Source organism: Lithobates pipiens, unplaced genomic scaffold (assembly GCF_037356315.1).
Source record: "Lithobates pipiens isolate NorthernLeopardFrog02 unplaced genomic scaffold, aLitPip1_a1.2 Scaffold_3, whole genome shotgun sequence".
Taxonomy (NCBI): domain Eukaryota; kingdom Metazoa; phylum Chordata; class Amphibia; order Anura; family Ranidae; genus Lithobates; species Lithobates pipiens.
In genome coordinates, this window is record NW_027507790.1 from 19,122,423 (window position 1) to 19,144,143 (window position 21,721).

The following is a 21,721-nucleotide window of genomic DNA, read 5'->3' on the forward strand; positions in this document are numbered from 1 at the left end:
GTGTTGCATTGTGGTATACTGTGTCGCAGCATGGTACACAAGCCAAGGCTTTGTCTATGCTATCAGCTGCATTGGGCAAGGCTGCCCAACATAGTGCCTTGCATTTAGGTATAAACTGCCCTGATGATGCCAGTAACACATTTCCTGTCCTAGGGTGACAATACTCACTTAACCTACTATATACATGTAGGAGCAGTATTATTACTCACAGAAAGGACTACAGTACACCTTCCCTTTCTTCTGCTCCATTACATAGGAAGAAGGGTTGTTTTGATTCACAGAGGATCTTGGAAAGCTTCAGTTAATTTCAGTACATGGGGATTTACAAGAGTAACAGATTTCTGGATAAACTTTTCTTTTTTGTACGTGCAGAAAATTTACTTAATCTGAGTTGTTGAGTTCTGGATATATTTTATAGGGGTAGTAATCCCTGTTCACTACTAGGGATGAGCCCAACTGCCCTGGGTTCAGTTCAAGCATTATGAAAAAAAAGGGAGGAAATAATTGGGATTTTATATGAACACAACTAAATGAATGAACCAATGGGTATATAATGGATATTTAATATTGCAAAGGAGTATACATACATCTTAATAACAGTGGAAGATAATTAGTCTCAGTAAATAGCATCTACATAATTCATGGATATATACACATAAGTATTCCAACATGATAAAACATATACAGGACATTAAGTATGCATAACCAGAAAGCAATAAGCGTAACCACATAAGACATAATAATATAAAATTCATTATGATATAAGATAAAATACTGATATGATGCAAATATTTGCTGTGACATAGCATTGTAAGAAGGCTCTACGCGTTTATGATTATTTCACTCATCAGGAGCCAATGCAAATTAGACGTATCTATAATAAAAGGTAAAAAAGATAGTGTAATGAAAAATAGAAAAAATTGGGGAAAGGGAAAGAGGGGGAACAATGGTCCCAACAACTCTTACCTAGGGTTAGTATATAGGTCAAATAAATGGATAATATCAGTAGCTGGAGGCGTAGTGGGAAAAACATCATCCCCAGGAGCTGAGATAGTGAATTCTGCAGTAAGATGTTGGCACTAACACTAGTGGTTGAACATCTATTGAGATAAGATCCCCAGTAAAACAGTTGTGATATTCAGTGGGTGCCATATATAGTCCCATAGGGATTAAATAAAAATGAATTAACAATGAATCAGTGAAATGATTAACAGCTGTTGAGCTGGGGGAAGGGTGGTAGTAGACCAGAAGAGCATAGACCAATGACTTGGTGACCAGGTGAAAGAAACAAAGAGTTGGAACAGATACTAGATATAGAGCTATATATCCAACCAAGTCAGTTTAAGCATTGTTTGGCAAAATTTAAGGCGTTTTTGATACCGAGCCCCATAAAAATAAACAGGGAAAAGCACCTTGTTCCATGGCAAAGCACCTTGTCACATGTTGACAAGGACAAGGGCCTCTTCCCCACAATGCTGGCTTGTGTGGGAGTCTGCAGACAGAGGGTTTATAGTAATCTTGAAGCCCTTTTGTTATTAAGGGGGCCTCAGATGAGTATGAGGTGCAAAGTACCCCTACTCATTCACAGAAAATGACCTAGAAGTAAAGTTACCCACACTTTTGACAAGTCCTTTATTTAAAACAAAATTCTCACCATTAAATCAGCAATCATAATGGTCATTGACTTGCTGGAAAAGCTGTCATCAGGTATATAAGGGAAAGGGTCAGTGGCCATATTTGGGATGCATCGGGTGCAAGCACCTGCTGCTTGCTCAGTAACCAGTGACAGCAGGAAGCTGTCCAATATATAGACGCAGTGGAAATACCACTTCTATATATGATGCTTGGCTCCCACCGAACAAGCGCAAACGTTTGTGTGTTCATCCAAATGTCAAAGTTCAGTCTAATTCTAGGTACAGGCTGAACCATTGGCTCATCCCTAGTCCTTGGTTATTTGTTGTAGAATATCCCCAGCCTCTGAACATTCCTGAAAAATGCCTGCAATCTTTGAGTATCTGCTACAGAATGTCCCTAGTCTCTCACCATTTTATGTAATATACCATGGTCTTTGAGAGTCTTTTATAGCATTACAGATTTCAAATATCATGTGCAACCCTTTGGCACACATTTCTGTAACATTATTAATGCTGAAAGTTATATGCTGCCCCCTATATCTAGTTAGTTGAACACCACTACTGTAAAGTCCAAATTACTTTTGTTTGTAACTAGGCCTAAATATATATATATGCATTGTCTTGAGTACATTATTTTATATACCCCTATATATATTCATATACTGCTATTAAATGCAGTTTTTGTATCTATAATTTTCTGTTATTTGAATGCCTAAATATTAAAACATGATCAATGTAGAATTTTCATGTTTTGTATAAAAACTGTTAGTTAGATTTGTGCGTTTCTTTTCTGTTAACACTCCTAATTATTGCATATAGGCAGCACTGTATATGGATTCTCAGCTATGCACGAGCTTCACATTCATAAATTCACAAAATGTCATGTGTATGATGATAAAAGTTAAGGAAATGATAATTAAAAAAGTGTTGAGTCTTGCAGTTAACACAGGAAATAGGAGGATGGACATGCAATGAAAATATAGAAGATAACAGTCGATATGACCTTAGAACAATACCACTAACAGAAAAGTAAGGTGCCAAATTTGCTAACATTTTCACACTGAAGACATTTCAGTAGCAGCGTTACAACAAATAAGAAAGCTCATGACCGTGGGGTCAATTCAGTTAGATAATATATAATGAAGGAATTCACAAGATAACAATAATAAAGCCTTTTGGCTTCATGAGGGTTACTAACAACTATTTGAATCCATATGCATACAGTGTGACCTTATGTGTTCTCCTGGAATAGATTGACAAACACAAAATGTGGAAATAATTCCCATTAATCCCATAAATGCATGTATATTTATGTTTGAAACAGCAAGCCTGGCAACCGTAAAGATTCAATCTGATAACATTAAGGAGCCATGAATGTCTTCTGTCATTTATCTTGATAGGTTTGCAGGTACCTTTCTTCTAGGAGACATTCATTAATTTTTGTAGATAAATACAAGGCTTGGCGTTATCGCATGTGTTTGTCTGTGGATTGGTTTTCCAACCTACTTGTTTAATGAATGACATTCATAACTCTAATTAGTTTATAAGGACAAAATGATAACCATTGCAGCTCAAGTGACTGCCTTGGGATCCATGAGCACAGCAAACCTTCTTTAGGTGGCTGTGTGATATTAAATAACCGTGAGACCATAAATTGTTTATGTACTATTGCACCTGTGTCAATGTTATCTACAAAGTACACAGCTCTCAGTGGTGGGGTTATGATGAATTGAGGAGTAGGGATTCCATAATATAAAATAAGTGACAAAATCTGCGCTGTGCTTAAACAATTAAAAGTGTGAGGCAGCTGGCACTAAAGGCAGTATAGCAAACCTAATCAAACTTGTATCAAACTTGTATCAAGTGCAGCACCAGCAAATAAATAAGTAATAATTAAATCACTGGAACAACAAATAAATTCCATAAAGTCCAGAAAATCTGTGTGTGAATGGAAAAAAATTAGGAAAGTCTAGTGTAGTCACTCCGGTGAATGCAGATCGAGTGTAAAAATGTGTCCAAATAGATATTCTTCACCTTCATATAGAATGCAAACTCACCAGAAATAATAGCTGCCGTGGCCATTATTTCTGATGAGTTTGCATTCTATCTGAAGGTGGTGGATATCTATTTGGACATGTTTTTACACTCGATCTGCATTCACCAGAGTGACTTCATCAGACTTTCCTAATTTTTTCCAATTCTTTATGTTCACACACATTTTCTGGACTTTATGGCATTTATTTGTTATTAAAATACGCTATTACTGTGATTTAATTATTACTTATTTATTGGTTGGTGCCGCACTTGATATACAGGAGATCTCATAATAATTAACCGCATTGCAGGGTCAGATTATCAGCACTGGATCCTATATACATGTAGCACTTATCCTCAAAGGAGCCATTTCATGTGTTGGGTCCACTGTTCTTGTGCCCATGACAACAGCTCTGTAGTCTCTGATACACCTGGCTGGGCTAAGGATGTAATTGTAGATACCTGTGCATTGTGTGCATATACAGTATCTCACAAAATTGAGTACACCCCTCACCCTTTGTAAATATTTTATTATCTCTTTTCATTTGACAACACTGAAGAAATTACACTTTTTGCTACAATGAAAAGTAGTGAGAGTACAGCTTTTATAACGGTGTAAATTTGTTGTCCCCACAAAATAACTCAACACACAGCCATTAATGTCTGAACAAAGCAACGCTAGCAACAAAGTGAGTACACCCCTAAGTGAAAATGTCCAAATTGGTCCCAATTAGCCATTTTTCTTCCCCGGTGTCTTGTGACTCGTTATTGTCACAAGGTCTCAGGTGTGAATGAGGAGCAGAGATTGTATAAACAAGATTGAATTATGAATATTCATATTTCCTTTAGCCATTCCAACAGGACGTTTAGGTCACTGGTGCATGCTGGGACAGACTATGTGTTTGCTTTCTTCCCCTGGGAAGAAGCCTTGGAAGGTGCTTCTGGATGGATCACTGTCCTGTTTGGGGCCTAACCTGTGCTGAACTGCTCCTGAAGCTGTCCTGCCTAGTGTGTGGAGGAAGCTGTGCCAAGGAGACCCAGGGGAGGCCCCTTGCTGGAGAGAACCAAGAAGGCTGGTCACTCAGAACAAACAATACTGCACAAAGTTTTTAGGCAGGTTTGAAGAAATGCTGTAAAGTAAGAATGCTTCCAAAAATTTATATTTTTAAATAGTTTATTTTTTATCAATTTTCAAAATGCGAAGTGCGCAAACAGAAGAAAAATCTAAATCAAATCAATATTTGGTGTGACTACCCTTCGACTTCTAACCAGCATCAATTGTTACACTTGCACAATTGTGCAAAGTCAAGGATTTTGTAGGATTCAAGTAAGGAATAATGATCATCAATTTTATATATAGGTTGAAATACAGTCATTAACTGAAACAGAAACAGCTGTGTAGGTGGCTTAAAACTGGGTAAGGAACAGTCAAACTATGCTGCTAAAGATAGGTGGTGGAAGACACATTCATGTCACAGATCATGCACCATGGCAAGATTGAGCACAGCCACAAGACACAAGGTAGTTATACGCATCAGCAAGATCTCTCCCAGGCAAAGATTTCAAAGCAAGACTAGGGTATTAAGATGTACTGTTAGAAAACACAAAAAACCTTCACCCAGATGGTATCAACCAATGATGTAAACCAATGTGATAAAAATGATTGAAGAATTGTAAGAAAATTATTAAAGATTGTTATTGGACAGACCCAGTTCATACACAGTACAATGTAATTGTTGTTGTAAACCTTGTGTACAATATGAACAGAACTCAGTTTCAACTTGGAGCGAGTGATGTACAACATTTAAGACGGGACTAGAAAAAGGAAGCTCAATAGCCAGTAGCCAATAGCTGCCCATGCATTGTTTTTGGTCCGTCAGAACAGCATACAGACGAACGGTTTTCCCGATAGGAATTGATTCCGTCGGAAAGATTTAAAACATGTTCTATTACTAGGTTCGTCAGAATTTTCGAAAAAAAAAGTCCAATGAGGCCCACACACGATCGGAATATCCAATGAAAAGATTCCATCAGACTTTTCTGCCGGAAAGTCAGACCGTGTGTACATGGCATAAGACATATACACCAGGAAAATGACACCAAGCTGTTTGAGTAGTGGCAAACTGCATTGCAATTAAGTGTAGGTAAGAAAAGACTGTACAGTGATGAATCAGCAAGAAAAGATTACACTGGGCTGGTACACAGTTAAGCTACACTGCAGTAGTCAATAATCAACCACAAAGAGTTATACTGTAATATCTAACTGGAATAATTAACAGGCTGCAAGCAGTGAATGTTTAATACCCCCCCCCCCTCGTTCTTGAAGTTGCACAGGGTAGTCCTAACTAGGGGCAGGACCTATAAATGTTCACGACAGTAACATTCGGCAATGAGCAGTACACATCCCCTAAACATTCTGCTGGCCAGCTTGTTGGGGCCAAAATCATTGTGTTGGAGCACTAATGGTAGTGTCCCTTTAAAAGTTCATGCATGCAATTATAAATTGGCAAACCTTTCCCTCCTCTAGTACACTGTAGTGTATACACGGGCAGCGGCCACTCACCAGTCCTGTGTAAAAAGAGGCTTTCTGTCCAAGCACCAGGCAGAAAGGTTTCTCTCTCTTTCTCCCTGTTGTTGTTCTCAGCGTCTGGCTCTTTAACTGCACATCAGGCTCTCCACAGTCCATGTTGCACTTCGAGTCTCCAGAATAGTGTCCACTCTGCCTCCACTCCTCTCAGGCAGGGGTCACCCACTCACCATTCTCATGGCACTCAGTGGGTTACAATCTCAGTTCTGGTCTTCCAGCAGAAAAAGCAAGCCTTCTCTTCCTCTCTTAGCCCCTTTAATGTCCCTTGTCATGGGAATCGGACAATGTGTAGTTTCCAGCAAACCAGTGGTGATAGTTCAGTCTCTTCAGCAAACTATATTTCCCACAATCCTCCAACTTTTTCCAAAGGAAATCCCTTTTCATAAAATCACCTCTTTTCTCGTAGTCCATTTTCTTGTTTACTGGTTCTTATTCGGTTTGTATATTATGAACTTACACTTTTTTATGATGACCTTTTCTGCTGATGATGTGATAAAAATACATGGTTAAAGAATATACACGCAGAAGCCACCTCTTTGCCACTCAAACTCTTTTTTAGCTTACTGTGCATAATGGTAGATGTTGTCCTGTCCTACAGTTGAGCCCATGTAATTAGGTTAACCCTACTCTGCTTGTAATCATTTTGTAATCAAAATTATGTATTTAAAGCCTTTATCGGTTTCAAATACTGTTATATACACTTTAAAAACGCTCTTGTACATTGAGGATTACATAGAAAATGTTCATTTTTTACTTTGGCCAAATTGAGATTAAATATGTAAGGCTACCCATAGATGGATCAGTCATTTCTATTTACCCAGCGGGTTAAATAAAAAAACTGACTGACAGCAGGGAAACGTTCACTCTATCCAAATAGCAGGCTATAGCTTGCAGCCCTGATCAAATGGGGAAAATCCGAAAGGGCGGTTGAACAGAAGTTGATTGATAGAGTGACTTCTGTTTAACAAAGGGGCCATACATGGATTACAATTTTTGATCCACATATGGGCAGCTTTGGTTTTGTTATGTAAAACATGCCCCAGGCCCTCTTTATTGGTGAGAGCTTTAAATATATACCTGCCATGCAGACACAATGCCTGGCCTGCCCAGATATAGACAAACTTCAGCTTTCTGTCCTCATTGTTTGTAATCTGAACCCCGCAACTGTGTTTCAATATAATGAGTTCAATTCAATTCTATGAAAAAAATCAGCAAACCAAAGCACACATTGAAAGGAAACCTGGACCCAGCTTGTAAATACTCATCAGTTCTAGCTTTATGGGGCAGTGTATTTAAATGGGATTTAGGATTTTTAGTGCAAGCACCAATGAGGGAGGTACATTGTGTAACTAAGCTTACAATTTAAATATGAAAACAGTATTAACATTTCTTTAAAATTTGCACATATTCTAAGAACATTGAAAAACGTTTACCTTTCAGATTGTCCTCTTTGAGCAAGAAAACTTCCAAGGCCGCTGCCATGAACTCAGTGGACCCTGTACCAGCCTAAAAGAGGCCGGTATGGAGAAAATTGGTTCTATCCTTGTACACTCTGGACCGTATGTATCAATACATTGTATTGCTTTAAGATCCTATTATATTAACATAAGATTACTGATTGCATTAAGGGCTGTATTTACCATTGAGGCTTATGGAAAACTACATCTAGCAATTTTTTTTACATATGAACTAGAAATTTAATTTGCAATTATCAATGATCAAAGTAACATTGTTTAGAAAGGAGGCTCTTGTAATAAGATAAGAGAAGCATGAAAAGGTAAAGAGGAGCTCCAAGCTCCCCCCAACAAATACTGTAACTGCTGATTTGTAATATAAGGACATTTGCCTGTCCAGGGATCCAACAATGTCCTCACCTAAGTCGCTTCCTCAACAAGCTTCAAGTTCAGGTGCCGGCATCTCAAATAAGGGAAGCAGGCAACAATTTGTCATTTTTATAACAGGGTCTGTGTCGCCAGGCTTTTGTTCATGTAAAGCCGAGTACATGCTAATGCCCCATACACACGGTTGGATTTTCCAACAGAAAATGTGCGATCGGATCATGTTGTTGGAAAATCCAACCATGTGTGGGCTCCATCTGACTTTTTCCGTCAGACTTTCCGACGCACAAAGTTTGAGAGCAGGATCTAAAATTTTCCGACAACAAAATCTGATCGCATTAATTCTGATCGTGTGTAGACAATTCCGACGGACAAAGTGCTACGCATGCTCAGAATAAACTAAGAGACGAAAGCTATTGGCTACTGGCCCGTTTATAGTCCTGACATACGTGTTTGACGTCACCTCGTTCAGAACGATTGGATTTTCCGACAACTTCGTGCGACCGTGTGTATGCAACACAAGTTTCGGCCAAAATTTGTCTGAAAAAACTGATTTTGTGGTTGGAATGTCCGACCGTGTGTATGGGGCATTATAGTTTTTTTTGCGTTCAGCTCAGTGAATTGAACGCAAAAACAACTGACAGCTCTGGTCTGAGGCACTATACTAATGGTCTGACATGAGTGCAGCAATCTCCTCCTCTGAGCTGTTGTGTTCTGACAGGGGGATGCCCCCCGCCAGAACACTTCAATCAGTGCTCTCTACCATTGGCTAAGAGCGCTGATCGGGAAGCGGACGGCTGCTGGTTTTTCAGAATGCTCGTCCGACAGAAGCCAGCCAAACAGCTGGCTTCTTTTGGACCGGCTGACATACACACAGGCAGAATGTTGGCAGGTTTTTATTTAACCAGGCAATGTCTCCCGAGGTTTGGCCTGTGTACACTAGGCATTAGACTGGTTTTGCATCCCCATACAAGTCTATGGAAGGGGAATTCTTCAAGCAGTTCAGCTGCAGGCCAAACACACCTAATTTCTGAATGATCTCAGAAGATTTTCAAATTGTTACTGATGCCATCAACACAAGCCCAAGGCCCTTTGATACCAGCCCTTACAGTGAGGTGAAATCAGATATCTTGCTGTAGTGTTTAGGTCAATGTGCTTTGCATACTGTTACTAAACTACTATTCTGTTACAGTAGAACTTAGCTAAGTACTATTTGCATGAACTGGAAACATAACTGATTACATTTTTAAAAAAATCCAGCCCTTTCTAAACAAATGTTTGAGTCTGAGCCTAAATAATTTTTACTTGTATTTGTCCTTCTGAGCAACTGCTGCATTATATACCTTGTTATGAGATGAAAAGGTTTTTTTTATTCACTTTTTCTATATAGTATGACCTTCAACTGCTTGTTATAATGAAAAATGCTCACTAGATGGTAAAATGTGGGGTTCTTTGACTATGTTAAAATTTTTTATGAATATGGGTTTGATGACATCAACGTTTTGTAAACTGGTCGTATTTTAAGTGGGCAGTACAACACTAAAACTGTATATGCAAATGGTAAGGATAATAGAGAGTTTATATTGGCCACATTTAAGTAGCTCTTTCTTGCTACAAAAAAATAAATAAAAAAATTATGAACCTGATATTAAACCCTGAGGTTTTTAAGGACTTTCATTAGCTGATCTAATCATTTATTGCGTACACAGCTTCTTTATTTTCTAATCCTTGCCTATGTTCCAGTTTAAGCTGATGCCATGACCCCTGCCCCAGGGTTACTGCTTCAGGGTGACTCCTTTCTCTTTCAGCATCCCAGGGAGCCACTCTTGAACCCTTTCTCCCTACACTGTGTGCATCAATATAACAAAAAAAAGCCCCATAGCCTAGAATGGCAGAGCACATCCCTGCTCCTCCCTTCTCCAGGCTATCAAACTGGCTTGAGACGGCGCTGTTGACTGTTAACTCTTTCCTGTGAAAAACAGAAGTTCAGGGAAGCAACACTTGGAAAGCAGGAGCAAGCAATGCAAGCTGTAAGCTGCAAGGGCTGGGGTAAGAATTTTAACACATAGTTTACTGGGAAATGTTTATTTTCTAAAGAGCAATATGTTAAGCTAAAAAAAATGCTGAGGGTTTAATACTACTTAAAATTTCTGTGGGTTCTTATTTATCCAAGTCATGGTAAAGTCAGACTCAGTAGTAGTTGGTCACATTCAGCAGGATTTATTCTGTAACGCTAAAGACATTTCACAGCTTATCCAAGTCACTTCTTCAGCTCTAATAAGTGCGAGCAACATAACCCAGCTTTTATAGCCACATGAGTCTCAATAACCTGTATATCATGTACTATGTCAAGGCAGATCTGGATGGTCTAGGAGCAGTTTGGGAGATGTGAAAATATGTGGAAACACCATGTTCCAAATACATAATCCAGTATCTTAATGCTAGAAATTCTACAACAGGTGTTAATCTTTCAATGTACATGGTGGAAGATGTGAAATGTTTTTAAGTTGCTGGGGTAGAGATGTTAAAAACATCCTCTAAAACCAATTCTCAGCAGCATCAACTCTTTCACATATAAAATCACTAAGTGTATGGCTACTATTCTATCACCCTTTGTTGGCAACACAGTGCACAGTATTCAGAACGCTATCAAGATTTTTCAATGCATTGTTTTTCATTTGTACACCAACTATTGCGATTGTAAGGAAACATCTGAAATGAGAAAAGAATCTTGACAGCCAAACAAACCTCCAGCAAGACCAAGTATGCGCCTTTCTGAATCTTTGCCTCAACACGAGCTATTTTAAGTACAATGCCTTGTACACACGGTCGGACTTTCTGGCAGAAAAAGTCAGAAGGAATCATTTCATCGGATATTCCGATCGTGAGTGGGCTTCATCTGGCTTTTTTTTTTTCAAAAATTCTGACGGACCTAGAAACAGAATATGTTTTAAACCTTTCCGACTGAATCAATTCCTATCGGGAAAACCGTTCATCTGTATGCTATTCAAAAAAGATGCAAGGGCAGCTATTGGCTACTGGCTATTGAACTTCCTTTTTCTAGTCCCGTCATACGTCATCGTGTTCTAAACGATCAGACTTTGGTGTGATCATGTGTAGGCAAGTCCGTTTCAGTGGCTCTCTGTCGGAAAGACCGTTTCACAGTTTATTCTGATGGAAAAAAACGGTTGTGTGTACGTGGCACAAGGGTACCTTCTTTAGATAGGGACTTGGCTGCACAAATATCTTCCATTGTAGATAACCATTGCTGTGAATTTGAAAATCAAGGAGGGGGAAAGAAGAGCTTTAAACTCATTCAGTGCATGTGGATGATACTTGGATCAAGATCATAACATCTGAAGTAAATACTTTTAGTGAACACACCAATTCAATGGATAAAAACATCACAGCTACATGGGAAGACACGAAGAATAATAAATTACTTTTTTCTCTGTGTGTATCTAGGATGGATGTGACTTGCCATTTAATTCTATAGGAAACCTTCCCGAAAAAAATCAGCGTCTGCTTTTTGAAACCCACCACCAACCGGAACACAAACCCTGGATTATTATAACTCTACAACACCCAGCTAAGTTGGTAATAACAGAGTATAAAGAGAAGGAGCAACAACATTTTAGAAGTGCTTTGAAATTTTGTGGCTACCCAGGCCAGGCATTTATCCACAAGGTCAAGCAAAAACACAATGGGGGTTATTTACTAAAGGAAAATCCACTTTGCACTGCAAGTGCACTTGAAAGTGTACTGAAAGTGCACTTGGAAGTAAAGTCACTGTAGATCCGAAGGGGACGCGCAAGGAAAATAAAAAACAGATTTTAGCTTGCACATGATTGGATGATAAAATCAGCAAAGCTCCCACTCATTTCAGAACTACCCCTTAGATTTAGAGCGACTGCACTTCCAAGTGTACTTGGAGTGTAAAGTGAAGTTGCCTTTTGTAAATAACCCCCAACGTAACAAAAATGGAAATAGAAGTGCCACACCACTGCCAAGAGGTCCAGATACAACTTTATCATCAAAAAATAAAATTAGGAGGGACAATCCAAAAGTAACCAATGCAGTTCGGGGGTCCAAAAACACCCATTTAATTAGACACAATGTGAATAGACTAAAAGTGAACTGGACCTTTAAAGTGATATTAAAGTCTTGCTTTGTCTAAAAATAACAAACATGTTATACTTACCTGCTCTATGTAGTGGTTTTGCACAGAGCAGCTCAGATCCTCCTCTTCTCGGGTCCCCCGGAGGCGCTCTTGGTCCCTCACTCCTGCTGAGTACCCCTACAGCAAGCAGCTTGCTTTGGGGGCACCTGAGCCGAGCCGCTGCTTTGTGTGTCCATTCAGACAAGGAGCCATGGCAATCATGGCTCAGGGGGACTAAGTCCACGCCCTACAATATATAAGGCTGCTTACATAGTGGCCATGTGTAGTGTTGTTGGCATGGACAGAGAGATAGTTTGAGTTGGACTAAGCAGGCAGGTTATTCAGTTAGTGGCAGTGTATTTGATATATATATAGTCAGTATATATATATATATATATATATATATATATATATATATATATATTCAGTGTTCACTCTATATTCAGTCAGTGCAGTATATATATATATATATATATGTATATATGTGCTCTGCATTCAGTGTAGCCTATATACACAGTGCATTTGGTGGTGTATAGTTTTTAATACACTTCAGGCAGTTTGCACAGTATATAATACAGTGTAGTGTGGTGTAACAAAAAATACATCATATCCGGAAGGCCACCAAGGAGAGGCCGATGCTCACAGGCCACTAAAAGAGGGCAAGCAGCTTCTGTGTCTACAGTCAACAGTGGTGGTCATGGACATGATGCATCCTCTGCAGGTGGCCGTGGGGCACGCTTGTCCTTTTTTCTGCTGCTGGCCGTGTTATTGAGCCACAACATGCAGAAGAGTTGGTGGAGTGGAGAACAAAGCCATCCTCATCTTCCTCATCCTCTGTCACCCAGGCTCAGAGTAGCTTGCCTGTCAACGCAGCTGCCAAAGCGGCCTATTCCACGACTCCTTGTCCACAGTCACTCCTTCCGTAGTCCCACCATCATGCATGGAGGGGTCCCCAGAATTATTCAACCAGTGTTGATTATATGCTGCTGAAGGATGTGCAGCGATTTGAAGGCTTCAAGGTTGGTTCACAGGTTGAGGAAGGGAGTAACGTGAGCCTAGAGAGAGGAGGTGCCACAGAAGGACAAGAAACTGGCAGTCATGTTCCTTCAGCTGCAGCATACTGACAAGTTTACTCCAGTGACGAGGAGGGAAGGGATGATGAGATTACTTGGGTGCCTGAGAGAAGAAAGGAGGAGGAGGCACAACTCCAACAAGGCAGGATGTCTTCTAGGGGGCAGCTTAAGGGCAGCCACCCTATTGCATCACACTGCAGAGTTCCACAGGTGCAGGGTGCTGCTGAATCCCCGCTGACTTTTAAAAGTTCCTTGGTGTGGGTCTTTATCGACCAGTGTGCTGTAGTTCGCACCATTGCTGTTTGCATCCTATATCTGAAGGGGATCGAGCATGGCCAGAACAACAGCTGCTTGGGCATCACATGCTTGATCAGACATATGATGACCTGCCATGCAGTCCATTGGCAACAGCACATGAAAGACCCACATCATAGAAAAAGGCGGACTTCTCCTTGCTCCTCATCTGGAATCTCCAACCCTACTATACCTCCAGGCCTCTCAAAAACCTGTACTGAGAGGAATGAAGGTATAGCTATAGGAGTCCCAAGTACTTGCAGCCAATATGCTAGCAGTACACCACCAACTGATTTTAGCAGACAAATTTCCCTACCCCAGTTGCTGAACCGTAAAAATAAATTTGGTCCCAGCTATCCACATGCCCAGCGTCTAAATGCTAGCTTGGCCAAATTGCTAGCATTGCAACTGCTGCCTTTTTAGCTGGTAGACTCTGCCCTCTTTTGTGAATTTGTGGAATCTGCTGGAATCAGTGGCAGGTTCCAAAACACCATATCTTTTCATGAAAGGCCATTCCGGCTCTCTACCGGCAGGTGGAAGGCATTGTTTTGGCCTTGTTGGACAGGGCGGTCAGCAGTAAGGTTCATATTACTGCTGATTCATGGTTCAGCAGGCATGAGCAAGGATGTTACCTTTCCTTCACTGGGTAACTCTGCTGGCAGCTGGGAAGGATGCAGGACAGGGTTCAGAGTTTTTGGAGCTTGTTCCACCACCATGCCTCCAAAATGCTAGTGGTGATCTTGTAACAGCTCTCTCCTCCACCTTCTCTTCTTCTTCCTCTATGGCCTCTTCTGCAGATTTTTCCTCTGAACCAGCAGTGCTCCGTACGCATTCAAGGGGCTACGCAAGCAGTCAGGCTAAAAGATGCCATGCGGTACTTGAGTTGATCTGCCTAGGGGAGGAGCCACACTGGGGCAGAGATTCCATCAGCTCTGCAGGGGCAAGGTCAGAGGTGGTTGACGCCATGTCAGCTTCAGCCAGGAATGGCTGTATGCGACAATGGCACCAACCTTCTCTCCACCCTCCGGCAGGGACACTTGACCCATGTTCCATGTTTGCCACATGTCCTGAATTTGGTGGTGCAGCGGTTCTTGACCAGGTACCCAGGCTTACAAGATCTCCTGAGGCAGGCCACAAAAGTCTGTGGTAATTTGTGCTGATCATACAATGCCAGTGCTCGGCTGGCTGACATTCAAAGGGAATGCAACCTGCCCACCAACGCCTCATTTGTGACATGCCCACCAGGTGGAACTCAATGTTGGAAATGCTGCAGAAGCTGCACACACAGCAGAGGGCCATCAATGAGTACGTGTGCAAGTATGGCAACAGGACAGGGTCAGGGGAGCTTGGCTTGTTTTCGCCATGCCAGTGGCTACTGATCAAGGGTGCATGCACTGTCCTGTCGGCATTTGAGGAGGCCACAAGGATGGTGAGCAGTGACAATGTATTCATCAGTGACACTGTTGCTCTAGTCTTCCTGCTGGAGCACACACTTCCATGAATCATGGACAGGGCACTTGAGGCAGAACAGCGGGAGGAAGAGGAGGACTTCCTTTCCTCTCAAGGCCCCCTTTATCCAGATAGCATTCCTGTGGACCGCCATACACACAGGAAGAAGAGGAGGAGGAGGAGGATTGTGCCATCATTTATGTAGAGGATAACACTCAGCAGCAGTCTTTAAGGGATGGTTTTCAATCCCCAGAAACTCAAGGAGTTGTACATGGCTGGGAGGAGGTAGTTACAGATAATGTGATCCTTAAGCCTCGTACACACGCTTTGATTTTCGGGAGACAGAATGCCCGATTTTTGTGGCATGCTAGTCTCATGCTGATAGTGAAGAGGTTACCAACAATACGAGAATTTTCGTTTGACAGGATACAATGTCAGAAGTGACATAACGTGCTGAATAGTTTGTATGTATTCTTTAATTTCTGAGCATGCGTAGTCCTGCTCCTATGACTTTTTTTTTGTACGAAAACCATACTAATGAAACGAAAATTAGACTTTGAGTTCACATCCGACAAAATTTTTATACTCTTCACATCCAGCTTTTGTCTGACGAAACAGTAAAATTGGCTGTTGAAAGCATCGTACTAATAGTAAAATTTGAGGACATCGGTCATTGTAACACAATTGACGTCCGAAAATCAAAATGTGTACACAGACCTTTAGTGACCCTGAGGACTCTGCAAACTTATGCTGCATTGGCAAACCCTGTGAAAGGACCCTAGGATTCGTGGTATCAAGGAGAGGGATCATTACTGGTTGGCAACCCTTCTTGATCCATGTTATCCATGTTACGAGGGTAAAGTTGCAGAACTCATCCTGCCTTTGCAGAGGGAACAGAGGATGAAACATTTTCAGGAGGCCTTGAAGAAAGGTTGGTCTAATTTCCAGACCCTGGGAGGTTACCATTTCCTGGTGCTGGACAACGTGTTGCTAAGGCTTCGTTCAGTCAGAGGAAGAGTGGTAGAGAAGGTGGCCAGGTGACCGATGCCTTTAAACAATTTTTTAGCCCTCAGCACCAAGGTCTGATCGGTTCAAGCAACCATCACCAGCGTCTGCATTATATGGTGCAGGAATATTTAGGGGCAAGGGCAGACTTAGAGACCTTTCCAAACGAGCATCCACTGGGTTACTGGGTCTTGAGGATGGACCACTGGCCAGAACTTGCAATATGCAATTGAGCTACTGGCCTGTCCTGCATCCAGCTTGCTTTCGGAATGCACATTCAGTGCTGCTGGAGGGTTGATAATCTCACATTCATAAAAATGAATAAGTCTTGGATCAGCAGTTATCAAGCACCTGATGCTGATGTAACTGATTGATTTTGCTATGGATCTGGGATCCCTTGAAGACTGCCTATGCTGACTTTCCTATTCTTCCTCAATCTTGATGATGCTAGCTTCCAACAATATTTTTGGTTTAGAGCACCACCGCCACCACCCAAGGCCCAATTTTTCTGCCCCTGTTTAACATGGGCATGTAATTACAATTTTTGATATAATATTTAACAGCAGGGCCCACTCTTGCACCTAACAAGAGTAACTGGAGGGGATACAATGTTCTGGTGCCACCAAAACCAAAGGCCCAGTTTTTCTGCCCCTGTTTAACAGGGCCATGTAATTACAATTTTTGATATACTATTTCACAGCAGGGCCAGTTCCTGCGCCCAACAAGAGTATTGTCCTGTACACACGGTCGAATTTTCCAATGACAAAATCCGTCAGATTTTTTCCCGACAGATTTTGGCCCAAGCTTTTCTTGCATACACATTGTCGCACAAAGTTGTCGGAAAATCCGATTGTTCCGAACGCGGTGATGTACAACATGTATGATGGCACTATAAACGGACCAGTAGCCATTTGCTTTCGTCTCGTAATTTATTGTGAGCATGCGTGGCACTTTGTCCATCGGAATTGTCTACACACGATTGGAATTTAAACAATCGGATTTTGTTGTCGGAAAATTTTAGATCCAGCTCTCAAACTTTGTGTGTCGGAAATTTCGACGAAAAAAGTCCGATGGAGCCCACACAGGGATTTTCCGACAACACGATCCGGTTGCACATTTTCCGTCGTAAAGTCCGACTGTGTGTACAGGGCATATCTGTGAGGGGTTACAGTTTTGTGGCACCATCACCACCACTCAAGGCCCAATTTTTCTGCCCCTGTTTAACAGGGGCATGTAATTACACTTTTTGATATAATATTTCAATGCAGGGCCTGTTCCTGCGCCCAACAAGAGTAACTGTGAGGGATTATAGTGTTCTGGCACCACCAACACCTAAGGCGTAATTTTTCTGCAGAGTATATAGGGCAGGCCGTATAGTATATACTGCTGTTCAGAGTATATAGTGCCTGGGGGACCCCCACGCCATTTTTTTTTTACATTTTGTTGTGGGGTTCCCCTTAATATCCATACTAGACCTGAAGGGCCTGGTATGGATTTTGAGGGGGACATCCACACCATTTACTTTTGGTATTTTTGGGGAGTTTTTTCAATGATTTTTATCTATATTGCGGATATCCGACAACCGTGAGCAGTTTTAAATGACCTTTTCCCCATTAGAAATTTAATTTTTCTGTGCTACTGTTATAAACATGGAAAAGATGCGCTACTTTATAGGCAGACTAAGGAGACCCCACAGGCATGATATTTAAAGGAATATTTCATTTTTATTGTTTCACTTTAGGCATTATTAAAACCCCTGCTCCCGAAAAAAAAACGTCTGTTTTTAAAACTTTTTTTTGTATTGATACATGTTCCCCAAACACTTTTTATGGCAATAACTTGCATATAAGCCTTTAAAATTAGCACTTTTGATTTTTCAGGTTCGCATCCCATAGACCTAATCGCATGTTCTGCGGCAAACCGGGGGGGTGTTCGGCTCATGCCTAGTCCTTATGTTAAAAGACCTTAGAACGAGGCCCCTGAAGCATGCCAGGTCACTGCTGAGGGAGCTGACATGTTCCCCCTGCGTTTCTTCTGGCTCCGATTCTGTGAGTGGCTGGAACCACAATGACGTCACTCTCCCGCATGCACATGGGAGCCCTTTGTTTCGGCAAGAAGCTCTGAATTTCCGTCACGATCTGAGCGAAAGCGCTGCTGACGTCAGTGGCTGCATGCAGGGCAAATATCTCCTAAACCAGTGATATGCAATTAGCGGACCTCCAGCTGTTGCAAAACTACAAGTCCCATGAGGCATAGCAAGAGTCTGACAGCCACAAGCATGACACCCAGAGGCAGAGGCATGATGGGACTTGTAGTTTTGCAACAGCTGGAGGTCTGCTAATTGCATATCCCTGTCCTAAACCATGCAGGTTTAGGAGATATTAATTTTACCTACAGGTAAGCCTTATTCTGTTTTGTTCACACTTTCCTTTGTATGACTGTATTTTTACTAATCTAGGTGAACATTTACTTTCCTAGATGAACATCAACTTTTTTAAGTGAACATTCTCTACTCCTTTAGAAAGTATTGATTTTTTTCACAACATGTTTCGTTCTCTTCTCTCATTGAAAGTGAGGTTTGCAAGGTGTCATCTATCTATGTACCCAAAGCCAGCTACAGTTTTGTTTCAATTAGACGAGAAGCAAAGCTTTAAGCCTTAGCTGTGTCTTCAGGGAAGACTAGGAAAATAACTTTTAGTTAGGTCTCTGTAGACATATACAACAATGTATTTCAGAATGGATATTAAATATTCAGAAGAGTTCTTAAATTTCCTGGGCCTGGCTGGCACTACTATCCAGAAATCTAATGTCGCTTGTATTCCACAGCTGGGTAGGATATGAACAACAAAACTGCAAGGGAGAACAATTTGTCTTTGAGAAGGGAGAATATCCTCGCTGGGACTCCTGGACGAACAGCCGGAAGAGTGAAAGCATCTCCTCCTTGAGACCAATCAAAGTGGTAAGAACAAGACTATGCACATTTCTTAATATAATGAACCACATGCAAATAATAATATTTCTTATTATTATTATAAATAATAATGATTACATATATAACAATACTTACACCAGCATAACAGAAATATAGCTGGGTTTCAATGATTAGCACATGAAAAATTAAAACAATTCCTAATCCTCAGTAGCAATCGTAAAATTTAGATACCTTCATCTAGTTCAGCCAACAGAAAAAATAAAAACATAGAAAAACTTCATATTCAGAACTCTATACCCATAGCTGATGCAGAGGAAGGGAAAAAAAAACAATATAAGCGTGATTCAGTTTGCCCCAAAAGGGGAAAAACTCATTCCGGAAACCCCAGGAATCAATTGGATATTCCCTGGATGAACTAGTCCTGGTGTTATTATCTGTAAATGTTAAAGTGGTTGTAAAGGCACAAGGTTTACCTTTTACCATTTACCTGACCCTCATCTTGTGCACAGTGATGTGCACAAGAGCAGAGGCACTTCCAGGTCTCTGCCTCCTCGTGGACTGAGCCGCGCTCCATGTATGAATGGACACACAGAGCAGTGGCATGTGAGTGAGCAGACTACTTGCTATGGGGGCACTTGGCAGGAGGGAGGGACCAGGAGCGCCGGCGGGGGGACAGAAAAGAAGAGGGTCAGGGCTGCTCTGTGCAAAGCCACTGCACAGAGCAGGTAAGTATGACATATTTGTGATTTAAAAGAAAAACATCTCCCTTGAATATCATTTTAATATCCAGTGTGTGCATTTGGGAATGTATCTATCACTTTTAGACAATCTAATGAGCTAGCTGGAACTAGTTCTTGAGGGTGTCTATTTCACACTTTTACAGCTTTTAAAGTGAAAAAGCCTTTTGCCGCATACACACGACCAGACTTTTTCACGGACTAGGCCCGACGGAACGAATCCACCGGACAATTCGATCATGTGTGGGCTTCATCGGACCTTTGCTGTCTAAAAATCATGTAGACTTTAGATTTAAAACATGTTTCAAATCTTTCCAACGGACTTGAGTCCGGGCGAAAAATCAGTTTGTCTGTATGCTAGTCCGATGGACGAAAACCAATGCTAGGACAGCTATTGGCTACTGGCTATAAACTTCCTTATTCTAGTCCGGTCGTACATCATTACGTTCAAATCCGTCGGACTTTGGTGTGCTTGTGTGTGGCCAAGTCCGTTTGTTCGGAAAGTCTATTAGAAGTCCGCTGAAAGTCAGTCGGGAAGACCATCAGACCTAGTCTGTCAAAAAGTCCGGTCGTGTGTATGCGACATTTCAGTGTGTGGAAACCTCTTTTCCTCCAGACAAAAAGAGTGGTCCCTAATCCTTTGTATAGACCTGAAAGGGAATAACTCTACACCCAATTCACTATATGGACCACTTATGTATTTTTCTATAATGAGCATATCCCCCCTTAATCACTTCCTCTCCAGAGAGAATAAAATCAGTTCCTCTAATCTTTTTTTAATAGCTAAGTTCCTCCCTGCCTCTTATTAGTTTGGTTGTCCTTCTACACTCTTTCTTCAGTTTCCCAACATCCTTTTTGTTAACTGTGCCCAAAACTGACCTGGATATTCCAGATAAGGTGCTTTTAATGATTTGCACAGAGGCACAATTATGTCTCTGGAATCTATACCTCTTATAGAAATAGATTTTTTTTTTTAAACTTCACCTTGGTGTTGCATGCTATTAAAGAGGAAGTAAACCCTGATAGGTTTACTTCCACTTTGTCACCCTGCAAAGGTAAAGCATAATGGACTACTATGCATCGCATAGTAATCCATTATGTGCCACTTACCTGACATAGGAGCCAGCGAAGTCACCGCTGTCCCCTTGTGTACGGAGCCTCCATCTTCTAGGTGGGTCTCGCTGCTCCGGCGCTGTCATTCAGCGAAGCCATCACTCGGGAGCGCACGGGAGCTGCCACTCGTGGCATATCGCCGTCGTTGCGCGCCGCTGTCTACAGCGCGGTGCCTGTGTTTTGGCAAATATCTCCTAAACCGTGTAGGTTTAGGAGATATTTCTTGGACCTACAGGTAAGCCTTAATCTAGGCTTACCTGTAGGTCAAAGTGGTTTGTAAGGTTTTACAACCACTTTAATGAGTCTATGATCTATTAGAACACCCAAATCCTTCCCCACCATTGATTCTCCCAGCTGCTCTTCTTCTAATATGTAAGATACATGCATGTTTTTAGCCCTAAGTGCATAACTTTACATCTATCAACATAACACCTAATTTGCCACCAGGGACAAGGGGTAGGCAGAAGGGGTGGCTGCCCTGGGCACTGTGGTATCATGTGAGGTGGTTTGAGGGCACCAAAAGAAGATTGGGGGCAGGGGATTTGTGATGGGAGGAGGAATTTGGGGGGGGGGGGTGTCAGGAGGTAAGAATTGTTCTAGGAGGGAAAATTAGGGGAGGCGTGCTAGGAGAGGTGATTTGGGGGGAATTTGTATTGAGAGGGGAGATAGTGTAAGAGGATTTTTGCTAGGATGGGGGATTAGGGGAGTTTATGCTAGAAAAGGTAATATGGTTGGGGGGGGGGGGAATTTGTGCTAGGAGGTGAATTTTTTGGGGAAAGGGATTTGTGCTAGTAGGGATGAATGGGGCATTTGTGCTAGGAGGGGGTTTTGGAGCAGGGGGAGGGTGGTTGTGCTCAGAGGGGAAA

General features: G+C 41.5%; 1 protein-coding gene across 1 annotated transcript in view; it reads left to right on the top strand.

Moving 5' to 3' along the window:
* The window catches only part of CRYBB2 (crystallin beta B2), a 53,904-nt gene that overhangs the window by 11,785 nt on the left and 20,398 nt on the right, over positions 1 to 21,721 (top strand). The window contains exons 3-4 of the mRNA XM_077461357.1: positions 7,696 to 7,814; positions 18,900 to 19,032. Of these exons, the coding sequence (XP_077317483.1) occupies positions 7,696 to 7,814; positions 18,900 to 19,032 (252 nt within the window). The remainder of the gene's footprint in view (positions 1 to 7,695; positions 7,815 to 18,899; positions 19,033 to 21,721) is intronic.